Below are 18162 nucleotides of genomic sequence, written 5' to 3'. Positions count from 1 at the left end.
TGAGAAAGATCAAAGGTTTAGAATAAATGCATTTCTTAGAAAAGGCTTGATGAAATCCACTTGGCAGTTCAGCACAAGTGGCCTGCACGTGATACCTGTGTTTACCCTGCAGCGGTCTTCCACATGGTGTGGAGATGATCTACTTAAAGGAAGATCATTCTTAATCCAGTCGCTTTTGCTCCTGAACTGAAACAGTGCTCAGTATCCAATCTGAGTATTAGGATTTTAATCAGGCCGAATTAGGATGAATTACTTTGGAGGTTCAGATTGCTGGCTTCTGTTCACCGTCACTAACACTAAACAGACATGAAAGAGTTAACCAGTGACTAGCTAAGTTTTTTTTTGGTAGAACTCTGAGCTTGTTCTCTGTACAGTTTTCTTTTTGCGCCTACCATTTCCCAGTTTCTCCATGTTTGTGTTCATGTCTCTGTTTTAGTCATTTGCTGTTTTATTAATGTAATTTCTTTCTCTTGGTGATTTGGCTGGTTTTACATCGTGCCTTTGTCTGTTTCCCTCCATCCCGATGGTCTACCCCACCCTCACTCGTTGCACCTTTTGTGCAACAGTCCAAATGCATTTGCAGTGTGTGCCCTTTGTTAATTGTTGGTTTGTCCTTTTACTTACCTGAAACCCTCATTGTGTCCTCTTTGTACTTTTGAGATTTTCTTTTTGGCGCCCTTGATTACTTTTTTTTGTCCTTGATTCTCCAGTCCTCTGGTGTTTTGCGCCCACCACCATTTAATTGCACATTTACTTGAAATGAAAAAGACCTCCTGGTTTGCTATTCTTGCCTACAGTGTCCAGTGTTGTTGGCCCTTTATTGACTTTAACATTTGAGGTATAAAGCTGATGAGGCATAACATAAAGAAATGGGACAGAGTTTTTGAAGCTAGGTTGAGAAGAGAGATAATGATCTGTGAGCACTACAGATGTGATGTTTTCTTTGAGAGTTCTGATGGAGAAGTGTAGAGGAGGTCCGGGGGAGTTGCACTGTGTCTTTCTAGAGAAAGCATATGATAGCATGCCATGAGAGGAACTGTTATACTGCATGGGGACGTCAGGAGTACCAGAGAAGTACGTCAGGGTGGTGCAGGACATGTATGAGGACAGAGAGAGAGAGAGTGGTGAAGAGTGTGGTAGGAGTGACAGATGGGCTCAAAGTGGGGGATCAAGCATTGGCTCTGAGCCCCTTATTGTTTGCAGTGGTGATGGACGGATTGACAGATGAAGTCATGCAAAATTCTCTGAGGCTTTGATCTGTAATGAGAATGGGGAGCAGGTGGAGGTATGCTCTGGAGTAAAAAGGAAAGGAAGTTAGACAGAATACATGTGTGTGAATGAGAGGGAAGCAGGTTGAAAGGTGAAGCTGCAAGGAGCAGAGACTGAAAGTAGATCAGTTAAAATACCTGGCATCAGTCATCCCAAGCAACTGCAACTGCACAAGAGACATGAAGAAGAGAGTGCAGGCGGGGTGGAGTGGGGGGGGGGGAGTAGAGTGTCAGGGGTGTTTGTGGGGTTTGTGACAGAATGATAGCAACATGAGTGAAGGAGAAGGTTTAGACCAGGGGTCACCAACACGGTGCCCGCGGGCACCAGGTCGCCCGCAAGGACCACATGAGTCGCCCGCGGGCCTGTTCTAAAAATAGCTCACCATAACAACTTACCAGTAAGCTGCATCTATTTTTATTTTTTCTTGCTATTTTTTTTTAATCACAATTGCATTGGCGTTAATTTGTTAGAGATAATATATAAAAAAATGTTTATTATTAAATATTAGATCATGATCTAATATTTAGTGCTAGCTGGTCTCCACGGAAACAGTTGCCGTGAAGACCAGCAAAGGCAAAGGTGAGGAGATGAGGAAAACATGGCGGAAAAAAGGAAGAAAACATATAATTTTCACAGTGAATGGGAGGAAGAGTTCTTTTTTACCACTGTGAAAGATTCATGCGTGTGTCTCATTTGCGGGGCAACTGTGGCAACGGCAAAGCGGCACAACGTGGAGAGACATTTCCGAACGTGTCACACAAGCTACCATGCTAACTACCCAAAGGGCAGCACACTGCGAGCGGAAAAGGCCCGCGAATTAAAGGCAGGTTTGAGCAAACAGCAGTCTTTTTTCACGAGACCGGTGAAAAACTCTCAAAAAGCAACCGAAGCCTCATTTAGAGCTACACATTTCATGATTAAGAAAAAGAAGGCATTTTTAGACAGGGAGTATTTCAAAGAAGCAATGATGATAATTGCAAAAACTGTGCTTAAAGACGAGAAATATGGAAACGATGTAATCTCCACTCTCTCTGATGTCCAGCTGGGGGCAACTACAATTGTTAGAAGAGTGTCGGCTATGTCCGGGAACTTGGCCGATCAGTTGGATCAGGATCTGGCAAAGTGCAGTTGGTTTAGCATCCAGTGTGACGAGTCCGTCAACAGCAGCAGTACAGCACAGCTGATGGTCTTTATCCGGATGGTATTTGATGGTTTCTCCACAAAAGAAGAACTTCTGACACTACTGCCGCTAAAGACAACAACGAAGGGAGTTGACATCTATAACGCGGTGAAGGAGTTTTTCGCGAAGAAAAAGGTACCGTTGGAAAAGCTGGTATCAGTGACTACCGACGGGGCTCCTGCTATGATCGGCCGACATACGGGATTCATCGCTCACTGTAAAGGTGACACAGAGTTCCCAAACTTCATGCATTACCACTGCATCATTCACCAGCAGGCGTTATGCGCAAAGGTGATCGGCTTCGAGCACGTCATGACTCCCGTCGTGAAGATCATAAACAGCATCCGCTCCAGAGCTAAACAGCACAGAACATTCAAGGTGCTATTGGAGGAGCTGTCAGCTGAATATGGTGACCTGCTACTACATACGGAAATCCGATGGCTCAGCAGGGGACGGATTTTGCTTCGTTTTTTGTCACTTTTGGGTGAAATCAAGGAGTTCATGCAATCCAAAGGGGAAGACACATCTCTGCTGGAGGACACTGAGTGGACACTTGACCTTGCGTTTTTAACAGACATTACTGGGAAACTGAACCATTTGAACTGTGAGCTGCAAGGCAAAGGTAAGACTGTTGCTGACATGATAAGTGCTTTAAATGGATTTAAAGCCCAGATGAACATTTTCTCTGTGCATTTACAGAGAAAAAAGGTGCTGCACTTTCCCTCTGTGCAGATGGTGCTGAAAGACAATGCTTCTGCATCTGAGACTTTTGACAAAGTTGCAGAAAAGTACACTCAAGTCATAAACCGACTTGGTCAAGAGTTTGAGAACAGGTTTTGTGACCTTGATCAGCTTGAGCCATGTGTCTCATTTGTTTCCAATCCTTTCATGAATGTGGACACAACATGCATTGCTGAGCAACTAAGTTCAATGTTCAGCTTGGATGCTGGACAGGTGGAAATCGAAATTGTAACATTGCAAAATGACGTCCACCTCAAAGCCTATCTGGGTGCACCAAACTTTTGGTGCCTTGTTGACACAGAAAAGTACAGTGGTGTGTGTACAGCAGCTATGAAGGTTGCCAGCCTGTTTGGTTCAACCTATCTTTGTGAATCAGCCTTTTCTGACATGAACTTCATCAAGAACAAACACAGAACACGCCTCTCCGATGCACATCTGCAAGACTCACTCAGAGTTGCAGTGTCAAGTTATACCCCAGATTACAACACACTGGTGAACAGCATGCAATGCCAGGTTTCCCACTAACAGACAAAGAAAGCCATATTAGATGTTCTCAGTGGCAACATTACAGTGTCATGTCAAAGTTGAATTTAATTATTGAAAAACAAATGTGTTTGTTAAGTGTAACATGTGACAATTTGCTTTAAAATGCTGCCAATTTGGTGAAAAGTTCTGTAAAATTTGAAAGTTGATTTTTTGTATGTTACATACATACAAAAATAATGTATGTAACAGTGCATGATTTGTTAAAATTTGTTAGTGGTAAGTGAAAATGTTGTAGAAGTGATCACTTCAAAATGTAAATACTTGCAGAGATATATAGAAATAAAGCGTTGCATATTGATATTTATGTTTCCTACCTTGTTTCCTAATTGCATTCTTTATAATTATGGTGAAAAATAATTAACATAATTAGTGTCCGTACATAGATGAATATCATTAATTATTAATGATAACACATAATTAAGTTAAACTGAGGAAATTTGTTATTTGAGAAGTGTGTGTCAAACTGGTAGCCCTTCACATTAATCGGTACCCAAGAAGTAGCTCTCACTTTCAAAAAGGTTGGTGACCCCTGGTTTAGACGATGGTAGTGAGGCCTGCTATGATGTGTGGTTTGCACACAGTGTCGCTAACAAAAAGACCGGAGGCAGAGCTGGAGATGTTAAGGTTTTCATTGGGAATGTCCAGGATGGACAGGATTAGAAACGAGTCCATCCGAGGCTCAGGTCAAGCAGTTTGGAGACAAAGTCAGGGACGCAAGGCTGAGATGGTTTGGGCATGCACAGAGGAGGGCTGGTGGATATAGTGGAGCTGTCAGGCAGGACGAAAAGGGAAAAACCACAGATTTGTGAAAGTCATGAAGGAGGATATGCCAGATATGTAATCGTAATGTAATTCTTGGTGTGACAGAAGACGATGCTGGAGTTGATCCACTGTGGTGGAATTTATTCATTATAATATTACAATAACTACATCGCTCGCTACTATTTCTTACAATAGGACACAGACTGTTCTCATTCCTGGGGCAATAAATACCATTGCTATGTCAGACGCTTTGGCATTGCATGGATAAGCACGCAGTGTCCTTCTATGGCAAATTTAATGAAGAATATATGAAAACACACCCAAATGTGCCTCAACTAACCAGTAAAAGTGAAAACAAAAAGTGAGTAAAACTAAAGTAAACTGATCAGTGAGGAAAAACTAAGCAGTGTGGACGTGTGGACGAGGAATACAGAGTTCATCACGCAACATCAAAGGTATGTGCCTTTTTTCACGTCACGCTGTGCGCACGTTATTTTTTTACATGAGATGAATTGCAGAATGGCAGATAGAGGCAAAATACTGTTAATCTGACTGTCTGCAGGTTTTACATGCTTACATACACACACGCAGTTACTGTCCCTCCATTTACAAAGGCAGAGGCGTCACAGTGTGATTATTTTACGTGTAGTTGTTTTTTTTTCATGTGTAATAATATTCAACATTGCTATCAATACATTTTTCAAAAAATGCCTCTCTGTGCGAAATGGGTTTAAAAACATAAACAACTGTTTGTCCGTGATTTGAACAGCCCAGCGCTGCTCCCAACGAAGGGAAAACCAGTTCTGCAGGGAGACCTACCTCGGCACTTGTGCAGGTGGAACCAAAGGGAAGATTTGCTTCACCATATTTTCTAGTCTTTAGCTTAGCATGAAGTTGGTTTGGAAACATATTCAGCTATGCTTCATCTCCTGCTTTGTGTTTGTGTGGCCACCCGTGATAGCAGTGTCCAAGCGTTTTGTTCCCCCCCCCCCTTAGGGGCCGGGCCCCACACTTTGGGAAGGTCTGGGTTATAGCATTTGTCTTGTGCAATAAGCAGGATCACCTTTGCGGTGTGTTCTATCTCTATTCCCAAAACCTAATCAAGGAAGAAAAAATGCCAGATTAGCTTGGGTAAAAGACTGAAAGTTGAGGCACACAACGAAGTGTGCAGCTGGTAAAGTTTCTGGGTTGCCTTTCTTCATAACAGCCATCCTCAAGATTCCCTCCATTTAAAGCAATGGATTATCAGGGATTCTAACATCTAGTCCTTTTACTGAATCAGAATAACCAATACAACTTTTTCCTGGTTGTAATCAAGTAGTTTTAGTGTTTAACCCTCCTGCCTTCTTGGGACCTTTTTGTGCCACTGCTATGTGTTAAATGGCTGCCATTTCCACTGTGTTCAGTGGAATATAACCAAACTTGCCACAGGATAGTTTTTACCTGTCAATGTTAATATTCCAGTGTGAATTCCTTAAATCAGCCTAAAATGGCTGAGCAGCAGAAATCCCCACACCCATCACCCTGGGGACCATTTTCTGCCCATTGACTTCCATTATAAACGCTATTTTTCAACCCCAAATTATCATCATATGATTTTATTTTTTCTTCTTTTCTTGGATGTCAATGAAGACTCAGGGCCTTGAAGTTTTAATTTTTAAATTGCAAAAAAAATGCAAAAAAAATAATGGCAGGTCAAAATGTATGTTGGTGCCAATCTTTGGTCCATCTAAAGGCCTACTTATAATGACAATCACATATTACTTCAACTGGTTTTTTGTGGAAATATTTAGTTTCGTTTTTTGGTTTTTGGGGCTTATAACACAGGGCGCTCATGTAATAACACTGGGATTTGAAGGGTTAAAACAACGAAAATATAATTAAAACTTTACATGAATATTTCAGGGAGAAGTAGTTTTACAAGGTTGGCTAATTTAAAGTGGAATAAAATATGGATATATGGTCTTTTTATGGCGTGGCTGAGAATGGTCCCTAGGGTGATGGGTGTGAGTTTTTTAAAGGATGGCAGGAGGGTTAAACCTCACCATGAAATAAAATTATAAATAATGAGCAATCAGTAAGTGTAAAAAGAGCCAAACACAAAAAGGCTAGCACATAAACCACGGTTGGTCTGTCAAAACAATGACAATGACACTAGCATTGTAAAATACATTGGCAAAAACTAAGATATACCACCAGTCAATTGATGTTGAGCCCACCCTAATGATGCGAACCTCTAATGCTTTTTTGCTGCTGTCGTCGGCTCTCTATCTCACTGTGGGCGATGCTGCCACGAGCCAGTCAGCCAAACTAGTACCAACCGTATCCACAATGCCTTAAAGAGGAAATAATCAGTACAGATTTAGCCTGTTTTCCCTGATTTTGATGACTATTTTGTGCTTGGCAGGTCCACAAAGGACCCTCATGTTGGCTTCAACTAAGAAGCCTCTCGTGTTTATATCAGTGTTGTGTTTTGGCCCGTCTCATCATTCTCTATCTTTTCATACATCTCATTTCATTTTAAGGGGTAACAAAGTGCTGCAGATAAAGGAGCAAGACTTACATTATTTATGGTGCAGTACAACTAGTCCGCAGAGCTTAATATGGGATCAGTGCTGTGAGCCAGTGGTGGCTCTCAATCACATTGTTCCCCGGTGGAAACATCAATCAGCCTTTAGACAGTGAATGATGGATTTACTCAGAGCTTAGACTGTTTGGACAGACAAGTCAAGCCTTGATTTATTGATGCTATGACAAAAAGTTTGGGGAATATATGCCCAAATCTCTCATTTCACTTCAGCTGAATGAAGGTATCACACAGAATATTGGTCTTGGTCGCAGAGAGTATAAAAGAAGTAGACACATCCACTGTGCTGCCACTCACTGGTTTGTGGGCTATCATTCTGATCAGACTATGATTTATTGGAGTGGCTTTCATGGGTGGGTTAAAGATTTAGGCGTACAATAAAAAGGTTCAAAGGTTTTAGTCCTTGCATTGTTAAATAATTCTAATCGTTGCTTAAATCGATTAAATAAGTCTTGCTATTAATTAAAAAGCAACGTGTTCCTTCCAGTTTTATCTGATATCATCTTGTATTGACACCTACATCTATGCATACCTACAGATATTTTGGCAAGTCAGGTGTGATATCAAGCATTGTTATGGGAGGTTTCTAAGTTTGAATGTGTGAGAGCATGAATGTAATGCAAGGTGTTACTGGAGAAAAACACTATATCTGATCTTCTTTTGTTTCAGTTTAAAACATTATGAATAATGCGAGTTTTTCTTTAACAGGTACAAGTAACTATTCCCCTGCTTAGTTTCTCTTCTACATCCCTCCTGCCTCTCTCAACCCTGATCTCTCCTCATCCCAAGAAGAAAGAAGACTTTCCTGTAAATCCTCTGTGCAGATTCACCCATAATGCTGTGTCGTGTGACTTCTCACATACAGTGGATCCCATTTACACACCTGTCCACATAATAAGTTTCTTCCATTTCACCCTTTCCAATACCACGGCCAAGACCAAAGGGCTGTCAAAGGACATCACAAATTGTGGACCTGCACAAGGCTGAAAGATCATCAGCATGAAGGTTGGGAAGAAGGTGACAACTGTTGGTGCGATTATTTGGAAATGGAAGAAATATAAAATAACCATCAGTTGCCCCTGGTGTGGTGTTCCATGTAAGATCTTGCCTCATGGAGTGAGGAAAGAGTTTGTTAATAATCTGAGGGCTGAATGATTCAGAGAAAGTTTGGGGGAAAGTGCTGTGGTCATATGAAACCCAAATCGAGCTCTATGACATCAACTTGACCCGCCATGTTTGAAGAAAGAGAAGACCATCTCCACTGTGAAGCATGGAGGTGGAAACATTATGCTATTTGGCCTTTTGTCAGCTAAAGTTTGTCACGGTCCTGGGTTGGTGACCCAGTGTTTTTGAGTTTTTGGTTTCTTTCTCACGGCGTCTAGTTCCTTAGTCTTTTAGTATTTCTCGAGTTCTAGTTCTAGGTTTTGTTATGCGGCTCCTCTGTGTTCTGTGTTTCAAGTTTTACTTCGAAGGTCCGTGTCCCTCGTCTCATCATGTCAGTTGGAATCAGCTGTGCCTCCCTCCTGTTTTGCATTCCTCGTTTCCCCTCTGTATGTATAGTGTGTGATTACCTGTGCTGGTTGTCGGTCCGTCTGTGTTACCTCCCTGCATCACCCTGTGTTTCCTTCGTGTCTTCCTTTGTATTCGAGTTTCAGTTCTGTGCTGTTAGTTTTTCCAGTTTAGGTTTTTGCTTAGTTCTGGTCCTTGCCATCTCCGTTGCTGTTTGTTTCACCAACCTTAAATAAAGCTCAGTCGCATCTCAGCCGTGCCTGCATCTTGGGTCCTAATTTCCACACACCACACGGCTTGTGACAAGATTACATGATGGCTTCACCACACTGAGTAGCCAATGGACAGAGGCATGCAACATAAAAGCTATTGAGAGAACCTCTTTGCTTCAGCCAGTAGCCACTAAAGATGAGTCACGGACAAGGCTTTCAGCATGACAGTGACCCAAAACCACCAAGGTAACAACGGGGTGGCTAAAGAAGAAGCACATTAAGGTTATGGAGTGGCCTTGCCAGTCTCCAGACATCAATCCTATAGAAAATCTGTGGAGGGTGCTGAAATGTTGAGTTGCCAAGTTGCAGCCAAGAAAGTTAGAAAGTTTACGTAAAGAGGAGAGGGCTAAAATCCCTCCTGAGATGTGTGCAAAGCTGGTGACCAGCTACAAGAAACATCTCAGCACTGTGCTTGCTAACAAGGGTTTCCTCATGTTTTGCTTGGGGACCAAATTTTTTTAACTCAGTGACTTATAACTTATACACTATTATCAAATGTAGGTTTTTTTTCTGGATTTTGGGTTTATTTTCTTTATCTCTTCATTAAAATAAAACTACCATAACAATTAGAGACTGTTTGTTTCTTTGTAAGTGAGCAAACTTTCAAATTCAGCATCAAAAATGTATTTGTGTATTTCCCACACTGTATGGTAAACGACGAGCGGCAAGACACCGTTTAAAAAGACAAATATAAGTTGTAGTCTCCAAGCACTGCAATGCAGTGAGAGATGAGTTAGAAAGCTGCTCAGGTGTGACAGATGGAAAATAGAAATAAGACAACATCAACATTTAGTGTTGATGTGGTTTATAAAACAGTATTATGTTTAATAACCAAATATAATTTAAATATTCAGTTTGAACATTGAACATTGTTCTCTATTGTTAGTGAGCAATCAGTCTCTGAATGTCTGGTTTTAGTCAGCTTGTCAGACATACATTAAAACCTCACTGCTCACATTTATATAAGATTAAGCATTTTCAGAGTGTTTAAATGACGCTCCATCCATGGGGTCAGTTTGTTTGCAGGAAGTATTCAGCAGTAAAGTTAGAATTTCTGACTTGTTAGGTCATTTTGATTGTTTGCAAAAACAATAGTTTTTCATTCGACATATGGAGTCTGAAAATTATTCTGTGAGCTCACCAAGTGAAACAATGAACAGAAAGACTGCAAAATATAAGCAACACCACAAGTAATCCTTTCATTTTACACCGAGTGATTTCTTCTGCTGATACAGTCAACCCCTGAGGATCGAGGTCTTGGTCTAAGCAGTGTGTGACAATCTACTTGTCCCAGCAAATCTGGGGCAAGCGTGACTCACCTGCATGCCCGTAGTGCCTGAAACACCCGAGGACCTCAGGTATGTCACTAAAGATGGAATTTTAAAACTGTTATGCGTTATGGAAATTTAATGAGACCAGGTTTTCCTCGTGCATGAAAACTTCTTTCACAAGACACGAGATGTGAGTACATAAAGATGAACTCTTATGAGGATGTTATATAACATGGATATAAAAACACTTAAGTATGAGCATGACTCACAGGATGTATGAGGGTTTTCTTTATACCTCTTTTTATAGTTACTCTTTCCTCTCATACTGAGCTTAAAAATCTCCCATACTAGCAAACAAACGTGCAGGCAGCGCTGAAAATGGCTAGCAGAAAGTCTGACCTCACCTGAGGCCCCATTAAACAGAAGGGTCCACTGCAAATGAGCCATATACATTTTTACTATACAGTTATTACATTGTGACGTTGAAATTTAAAGATTTTACATGCTTGAACAATCCAAAACCCTTTGGTTTCATACTTCACGAGCTGATAATAAGTTAATGCAGTTGCAGTGGCAGTGGGGACTCCACTTTACCTGATTAGTTGCAGAATAATCATCAATCTGGTCTCCATATTAGATGGATTTATTTGCATCCCCCCCCCCAGACATCTCGTAATGTTTCTGGACATTTATAAGTTGTATCTAAATTAATTTTAGTTGCCATTAAGATTTAAGAATTGCATGTGTAGAATTACACCTTATTTAAAAAACAAATAGACAAAAGTTTCTGACCAGTTGTTCCGAATTAATGTTTATCTACTCTTTTGAGTGCCATGTCTCTCTCTTATAATATCAAGTGTATTTTTAATGGAACAGCAGATCAGGAGTCTGTGTTCATGGTCAGTTTGAGTAACAACAGTGCAAATGATCAATCCAATGGTCCAGTGTGACTTTAGAAGTCACGTGTTGTTGGTAACACAGGGACATGCAGCATGAGTTAATGAGGAAAAACACGATTATGTATCGTAATGAGGCTGCCAGTTTCTTTGTCTCCTCTCCCTAATCCCCTCTTTGCTGTGGAATTACTTGTTTTCATGCACAATGTATAGCATTTGCATTAATACCACTGAGCCCAAGCTGCGTAATATAAAACAAACCCAGGCTTAGAAATCTATAATTCCCTGAGTGTGTAAACACAGGCGTTGTTTCGTCTGAGTAGATCGCTGTAGCCTCTCAGTGGCTCTCTGTGGCTGTGCTCTTTAGTCCTCTCAGCCCTCCAGCGAGTTTCAGGAAGAAAAAAATCCTAATGAAGGGTTGGGTAATTACTCCTCTTAATATAAATGTTATAATGAGATTAAAATGATCCCACATCCTCCCTTCATTTCCCCCCCTCTGGACTCAGAGTTGTAGCTTGCCCTGGAAGTCTCTCTCTCTCTCTCTCTGTCCTTGCATGTCTTTCTCTACCTCACTTTATCTCTTGTTTTTAGTGCTTATTTCACGCTGTTGCCGAGACATTGAGCTCTTGAGGGCCAGTCAGCTAGACGATGTACTTAAATATATATACACATGTGTGTGTGCATGCCTTTACCAGACAGTGCACGTACAGATTGTACAGTAGGTGATTGTATTTGAACATTTCTCTCTGCGTTCGCTGTGATTGTATGTACTGCTGAAGAGCTTATTTTGCGTGTGTGTGTGTGTGTGTGTGTGTGCACTCGGAGCAGCATGCGACTAAACAACAGAAAGTGAACATGGCAGCTGCCATGCTGCACAAACTCCCACTCCTTAGACGAACCATACACTCTCACACGCATGTAATTCTAATATTGTGAGGACCGTCTCTGACATAATACAGCCCCGGCCTCATTACCCTTAAGATGAATGTAACTATTACAAGTTCTCAAATGACAGGTCAAATAATCAGTGAGTGGACTGATAGTGAAATGGTCGCGTTGGATTTTTATAATTAACTAATTGCTCCGGACATGAATCGTGCAAAACTGTTAAATGGCCTCGAAGTGGACCTCTTATGCTTTTTCTTATTTTCTCTCACATAGATTGGATGTCTATATTTAAAGAAGGTAAATGGCCTGTATTTATATAGCGCTTTACTAGTCCCTAAGGACCCCAAAGCGCTTTACATATCCAGTCATCCACCCATTCACACACACATTCACACACTGGTGATGGCAGCTACATTGTAGCCACAGCCACCCTGGGGCGCACTGACAGAGGCGAGGCTGCCGGACACTGGCGCCACCGGGCCCTCTGACCACCACCAGGTTCAAATAATGAGGTCTCTTGGCTCTAATATGGTCATCGCAGGACAGCAATACCTGCAAGCACAGAAGCCCCGCCCACAGATGGGCTGGATTTGAACAGAGAGCAGTGGAGATAGAAGCGTCCTAAATGGCTTGGTTCAAGCTGCACCAAGGCCCAGTCTAAGGTAAGGATTATTTTGAACTGTGAATCATGCAAAGCTACAGGGGTTTAATTTCCAGGGAGGGTAGGGGGGTTATGACCCCCCCCCCCCCAATAATCAGACCCAGCCAATATAACCCCCCCCCCCCCCCAATAAAATTATGATTTATCTTGCATAAATGGGCTGTTGATTTTCTCTACTCATTTCAGTTTTTACCAGCAAAATAGTTGCATGTTTAATCATCTGTGAACTTTATTTATTTATTTAGACAGAGATCTTGAGCCCCCCATTGTTCAGCACAAAGTTACGCCCATGCAAAGCTACTCTAGCAAAGTCCAAGGATACAAATTCAGGGCAGAAAATAAGAATAGGTCCATTTTACATTTAAAGGTTTTAGATAAATATGTATAAATATAAATTACTTGAGCAAAAAACAAAAACAAAAACAAAGAAACAAAAAAAACCAACCAAACAAACCTTTGTTAGCAGGCTAGCTTAGTTATCTTAGTTCTGTTTACAAGATTAGTTGGATGATGAGCTTCTTTTACCGTTTAAGTTTGAACACAATGCCAAAAACACAAAGAGACTTCAAAGCAATGTCACTACTCATTACTTCTTTTGTTACCTGCTGAAGATCAGGATATAAACACTAAGCAAAGCAAGAACCACAGATTTAAATAGAAAAAGAAAAACCAAGGTCCAAAAAACTCAAATTCACTCTGTAAACAGAGCCAGGACCATAAAAGCATTTTACCAACAGATCTATCAAAGCAGTTCTAAGTGATTTTTCTGGATGGGTTCTGCCAATATGGAAGCAAGGTACTGTTCAGATTTTAAATCAGAAAAATTTGCATCTCCAGCAGACCATCACTATCACTACCACACCTCTGCAATATGTTAAAATTGGCCACCAATCAGCAGTTGAATATTTGCAGATGTGTGTGAGGGAGAGTCTCTGCCTGTTTAGCGAATGCATGTCTACCTAGTTAAATTTTGGATGAGCCAGGCTGTCACATTAGCAAAAAACCAACAAAGTCCAGGCAAAAACTCGTCAACAAACTGGTTTGCAGTGCACTTGACCAAACCTAGTGTACAAAGAGGTGTGTGAACGGAAATTATTCTAAAATGTTCTGTCACGACTTGTGGAGTTATGCTTCAGCTGGAAATCTACAACCATAAACTTCCCTGAAACTTGAAAATACGGTGCAATCTGACGCGCAACTCCCACGAAACACGTGGCATTGATGGAGCCACAACTATTGCAAGTGGCCTGTTCAGTATTGTCACTGTTAGCTTCTGTGCATATCCAGCTACTGTTTCAGAACTGATGCGAGGGAATGTAGAAAAAGGTGGAAACAACAGAGTGATTTTGAAGCGATGGCCACAGTGATTTTACTTTAGTAACATGAACAGGTAGAAACGGAGGCTGTAGCCTGACTGCTCATCACCACCTTTGTGGGATTCACTCGGCTTCAAAGTCTCTCTGGGCTGGTTTGGTGGATCTATAGGTTTATACTGGTAACTTGTCATTATGTGACAATGTGTTTGAGGCCATGTTACTTACAGAAAATATAACGAGTATTGCAACACACCTTTTTAATTTTTCTTGAGTAATGATCCCAACATTGATCCAGCAGTGGCTCTTGCACTCCTGGCAGGATGGCAGGTAAGTATGTTGACATATAGCTCTGACAACCCAGGTTAGCAAGTAAATAGGAAGATCAGGCAGAAAAGCATTCACATAGTCGGTCCTTAAATACAGTAATCCAGATGATGTCAATGAATTTCTGGTGAGTAACAGCCACAGTGGGAAAGCTCAGCTGTGGTCACACAGGAAACCTCCCACAACTCCATCTAAAAGTGTTGCGCCATTGTCACATGGTGGTTTCCTTTATACTTCTATGTCATACTTTTACTCATGTTTTAATTGTTCAGACATTCAGCCTAACAGGAGCTGAATCAACCCGTCAGCTGTTTGTTAAGATTTGGTAGGCATACATCTCAGCAGGTTTGATTACCCATAACCAGCAATCATTCTGCACTGAGAACAAAATGCATCCTTGTGAGGACACGCCCATGGGGTACATTCAGCTTGCCTAACCCGGCACATCTAACCTTAACATAAACACTGCTTTACCAGGCTTTCAGTTCTCCTTTCATCTCCAGCCGACCATAATGAGCATTGAAAGACTGCAGCTGTCACTTAACAGAAAAATGTAGAAATGTAGAGTGCCATCCCCGCTCCAGGCATCCTCCCTGTTATGGTGACGAATATCTTCACAGCTGTGATTTTATTGAAAAATAACTTTCTGGTGAAAGAAGAATCCCATGTGAGGTAAACGGTGAACAAACACAGATTATTTTCAGTGGGCTGATTTTTCTATCGAGGGAAATTTTTGCAAGTTTTAGATGTAATAACCACAGTAAAAAAATATTAGAGGAAAAAGTGAGACACAGGAAGTAAAATAGTGTTGGTGGTTTTAGGCAGTGCCTCAGAATCACATACTCAAGTTCTCTAGCAGCTGTAGTGATCATCATGAAGCCAAGGAGTATGAAGTGAAGAGCATGGAGTGAATGAATGGGGTCAATAAACCATGGCAGGCTTTTAGCATGACCGCAGCTGCTTAATAACAGTGTTGACCGAGGTCTACTAACATTAATAAGTTGCCATTTTAACGTTACTCACTTTAGTTCCCTGACCATAGCAACACTTTGACATCTGAACTTAATTAGTGTGGATGCTGATTAAGCATCCACACTATTGTTCTCCAAATCTTTATTCTATTTTCTTTATAAATATTATCTCTTCTGCACGTTTTTTGTACTCTAATTACTTCAACCACCGTTCAACTTAGAAAAACCATTCAACCAAACCACAAATATATTTTTAACTTTTATATTTTTTTAATTATTCAACTTTATTCAACAAAAATTTAGGTGTAGTTTTTTCTTGGGAAGCATATGTTTCGAGGTCACTTTTCTCTTTCTTTAAAGCAGCAGAAGAGAGGCGTGTGTGTGTGTGTGTGCGCGCGTGTGTGTGTGTGTGTGTGTGTGTGTGCGTGTGGTGCCACTGGCTGGAGTCGCTATAGCAACCAGGCTCACACCTGCCTGCTCTGTCTGTCACTGCTAAGATTAATCCTAAAAACTTCTCTTTCAAATGCTGCTGTGTCCACAGTGTTTGCTCTACACTGTAAACCCGGATAAGTTCAATACACTTAAATCGTTTGAGGAAACCGATTCCCTTCAAATGATTTGAGTAATCAACCCAAAATAAAAAATTAACTGATTTAGTCAAGTAAACTCAAAAGTAAAATTGTCACAATTTACTATATTGAGTCATCGCTACCTAAAGTGTTTAAGTATTCAATATTTCAAAAATAATTTGTTTAAGTACAGTTAACTTAATACTAATAGAAAAAACTAAATTGTTTAAGTGGTGCTAATATTACAAAACTCACTTTTTTGCGTAGTGTTTAATTAAAAGCGTCTTTTAATTAAATGTATTATTATTACTAAAACTTAATATGTCAAGGCAAACACACTCAAAACCAAAGACCACTAAAGTGGTTTTTTTTTTTTTTACTTTATTTATAACAAAACAAGACTTTTGTCTTCCTTTGAACAGTATTCCAATTTTTACACATGGCGCTTCTAAGAAGACATTTCTTTCAGAAACAAACACAATATTTCAGTTGTTCCTAGCCACTTTTTGACAAGAATTTATTTGTGGTCTCTGAGGTAGTTTTTTTGAACAGTAAGTTTTTTGTTTGCACAATTGGACTTCCAATAAAACATTTTCTTTAAAACAATCCTTTTAAACAGATAAAACTGTGTATCACAAGTAAAGAACTTTGGTGCGACACTCTGGGTAACAAGTTGTAACAGTAAAACTTATTTTCACAAATATTTTAACTTGAAAAAATAAAAACTATGGAATAATGAATGGCCCCAGCGAGACAATGAAATTAAAGGAATAGTTCACTGATTTTACATAATAAGATATGTTCTTACCTTAGCTTTGACGAGTTGATGTGTACCAGTCTTGTCTTTGTGCGTGCCCTCAGTCATGCAAATGGAGCAAAGCCTCTCCCATATATTCCAAATACCTCCACTTTTTGCTCCTTTTAGAAGCTACCGAGCTCCCCCACGTTTTCCCTATTTATGTAAAATTACATGAAAAGTGACACTCTCCAAGTTTAGTTTAACTAAATTGAACGTGTGGATTTTCTAAGCCGATAAGAAGGGGTACTATATTACAAGGTGTAATAACACTGTAGGAGCACTTCTTCATCCCCCCAGTAACTCAGTCTATGCTCCAGAGTGCACTAGGGTTACTGCGCGCTTGTAATATAGTGCCCCTTTTTATCGGCTTAAAAAATCTATACGTTAAATTTAGTGAAACTAAACTTAGATAGTGTAACTTTTCATGTAATTTTACATAAATAGGGAAAACGTGGAGGAGCTCGGTAGCTTCTAAAAGGAGCAAAAAGTGGAGGTAGTTGGAATATATGGGAGAGCCTTTCTCTCGCACAAAGATAAGACAGGTATGCATCAACTCTTCAAAGCTAAGGTAAGAACATATCTCAGTATGTAAAATCAGTGAACTACTCCTTTAAGCCCTGGTTTTGCCATCCACTAAAAACAAAAAAAGACAATTACAAACACAATAATGACTTCCTGAACTTGAGAAAAAGCTGCTCAATGAAGAGTGAACATTCAATGTATCTACGCACACATTGAAAGCTCATTTTTTAGCCTTTGGAGTTTTGGAGGAGGATCGTTTCGTCCCAGATTCAGCATAATCTGCTGGATAAACAGGAATGTATTCTTCATGCACTTTGGGTACTCCAAGTGGAGTGCATAAGTCAGTCCAAACAGGAGACACATTGCCAAAGGAAGACTGCAGATGGAATCCATTACCACATTGCCCTCTAGAAGGATCCCCAGCTGGGAGGGGTTCAGTTCTTGCTCTGGACTTCCGTTTTCACCATTGAAGATGATTCCTATTGGGATTTCAAGGTCACCATCAGCAGCATTCTACAGAGGGGGGGGGGGGAAACTGTGAGTTAACCTGTTGGTGGAGAGTAACACAAGTATAAAAGGTCAAAGTATTGTATTTCTATAAATGCTGTTTATTATTTAAGTACAAGTTAATTGTTCAAATAAAATAAAAAAACAGGAAAATTTGGGGAATCTGTAAGGCTTATTGTCATTAAACAACTGTATAATGAAGTTTGTCCTCTGCATTTGACCCATTCTTCAATGTTGATAAGGCAGCAACCCGTCAAGAGAATGGCGCTGCAGCGGTGTCGTGCCAAACTAGGTATCCCCGACAGAATTTGTTTCCCCTGCGTCGGGAGCACACGCTGGACTGTCCAAATCACGGACAAACAGTATCCCGCATTGTTGATTTTTAGTTTACAAACACTTCTTATAATGACTAACTACTCCTGACATTTTTGAGATCTTAGCTCTTTATACAACGAAGTTATAGTGGGATACAAATAATATGGGGCAGGGATAGCTCAGTAGGTAAAGTGGTCGCCCCATGATCGGAAGGTCAGCGGCTCGAATCCACTTAACGGCTACCCTGAGGTACCCCT

The 18162-nt window shown here is 40.6% G+C and overlaps 1 protein-coding gene across 1 annotated transcript; it reads left to right on the top strand.

Annotated features, from left to right (window-relative positions):
- Positions 1 to 2236: 2236 nt before the first annotated feature.
- Positions 2237 to 3213, top strand: LOC146645813 (general transcription factor II-I repeat domain-containing protein 2-like). Its single transcript, XM_085392604.1, has 2 exons — positions 2237 to 3071; positions 3182 to 3213. The coding sequence occupies exons 1-2, from the start codon at positions 2237 to 2239 to the stop codon at positions 3211 to 3213; spliced, it is 867 nt and encodes a 288-aa protein (XP_085248730.1).
- Positions 3214 to 18162: the final 14949 nt, after the last annotated feature.

This window comes from Rhamphochromis longiceps, linkage group LG20 (assembly GCF_057381845.1).
Source record: "Rhamphochromis longiceps isolate RC_006_pf linkage group LG20, R_longiceps_female_GT1.1, whole genome shotgun sequence".
Taxonomy (NCBI): Eukaryota; Metazoa; Chordata; class Actinopteri; order Cichliformes; family Cichlidae; genus Rhamphochromis; species Rhamphochromis longiceps.
This window is presented reverse-complemented; position numbering and strand designations above follow the sequence as displayed.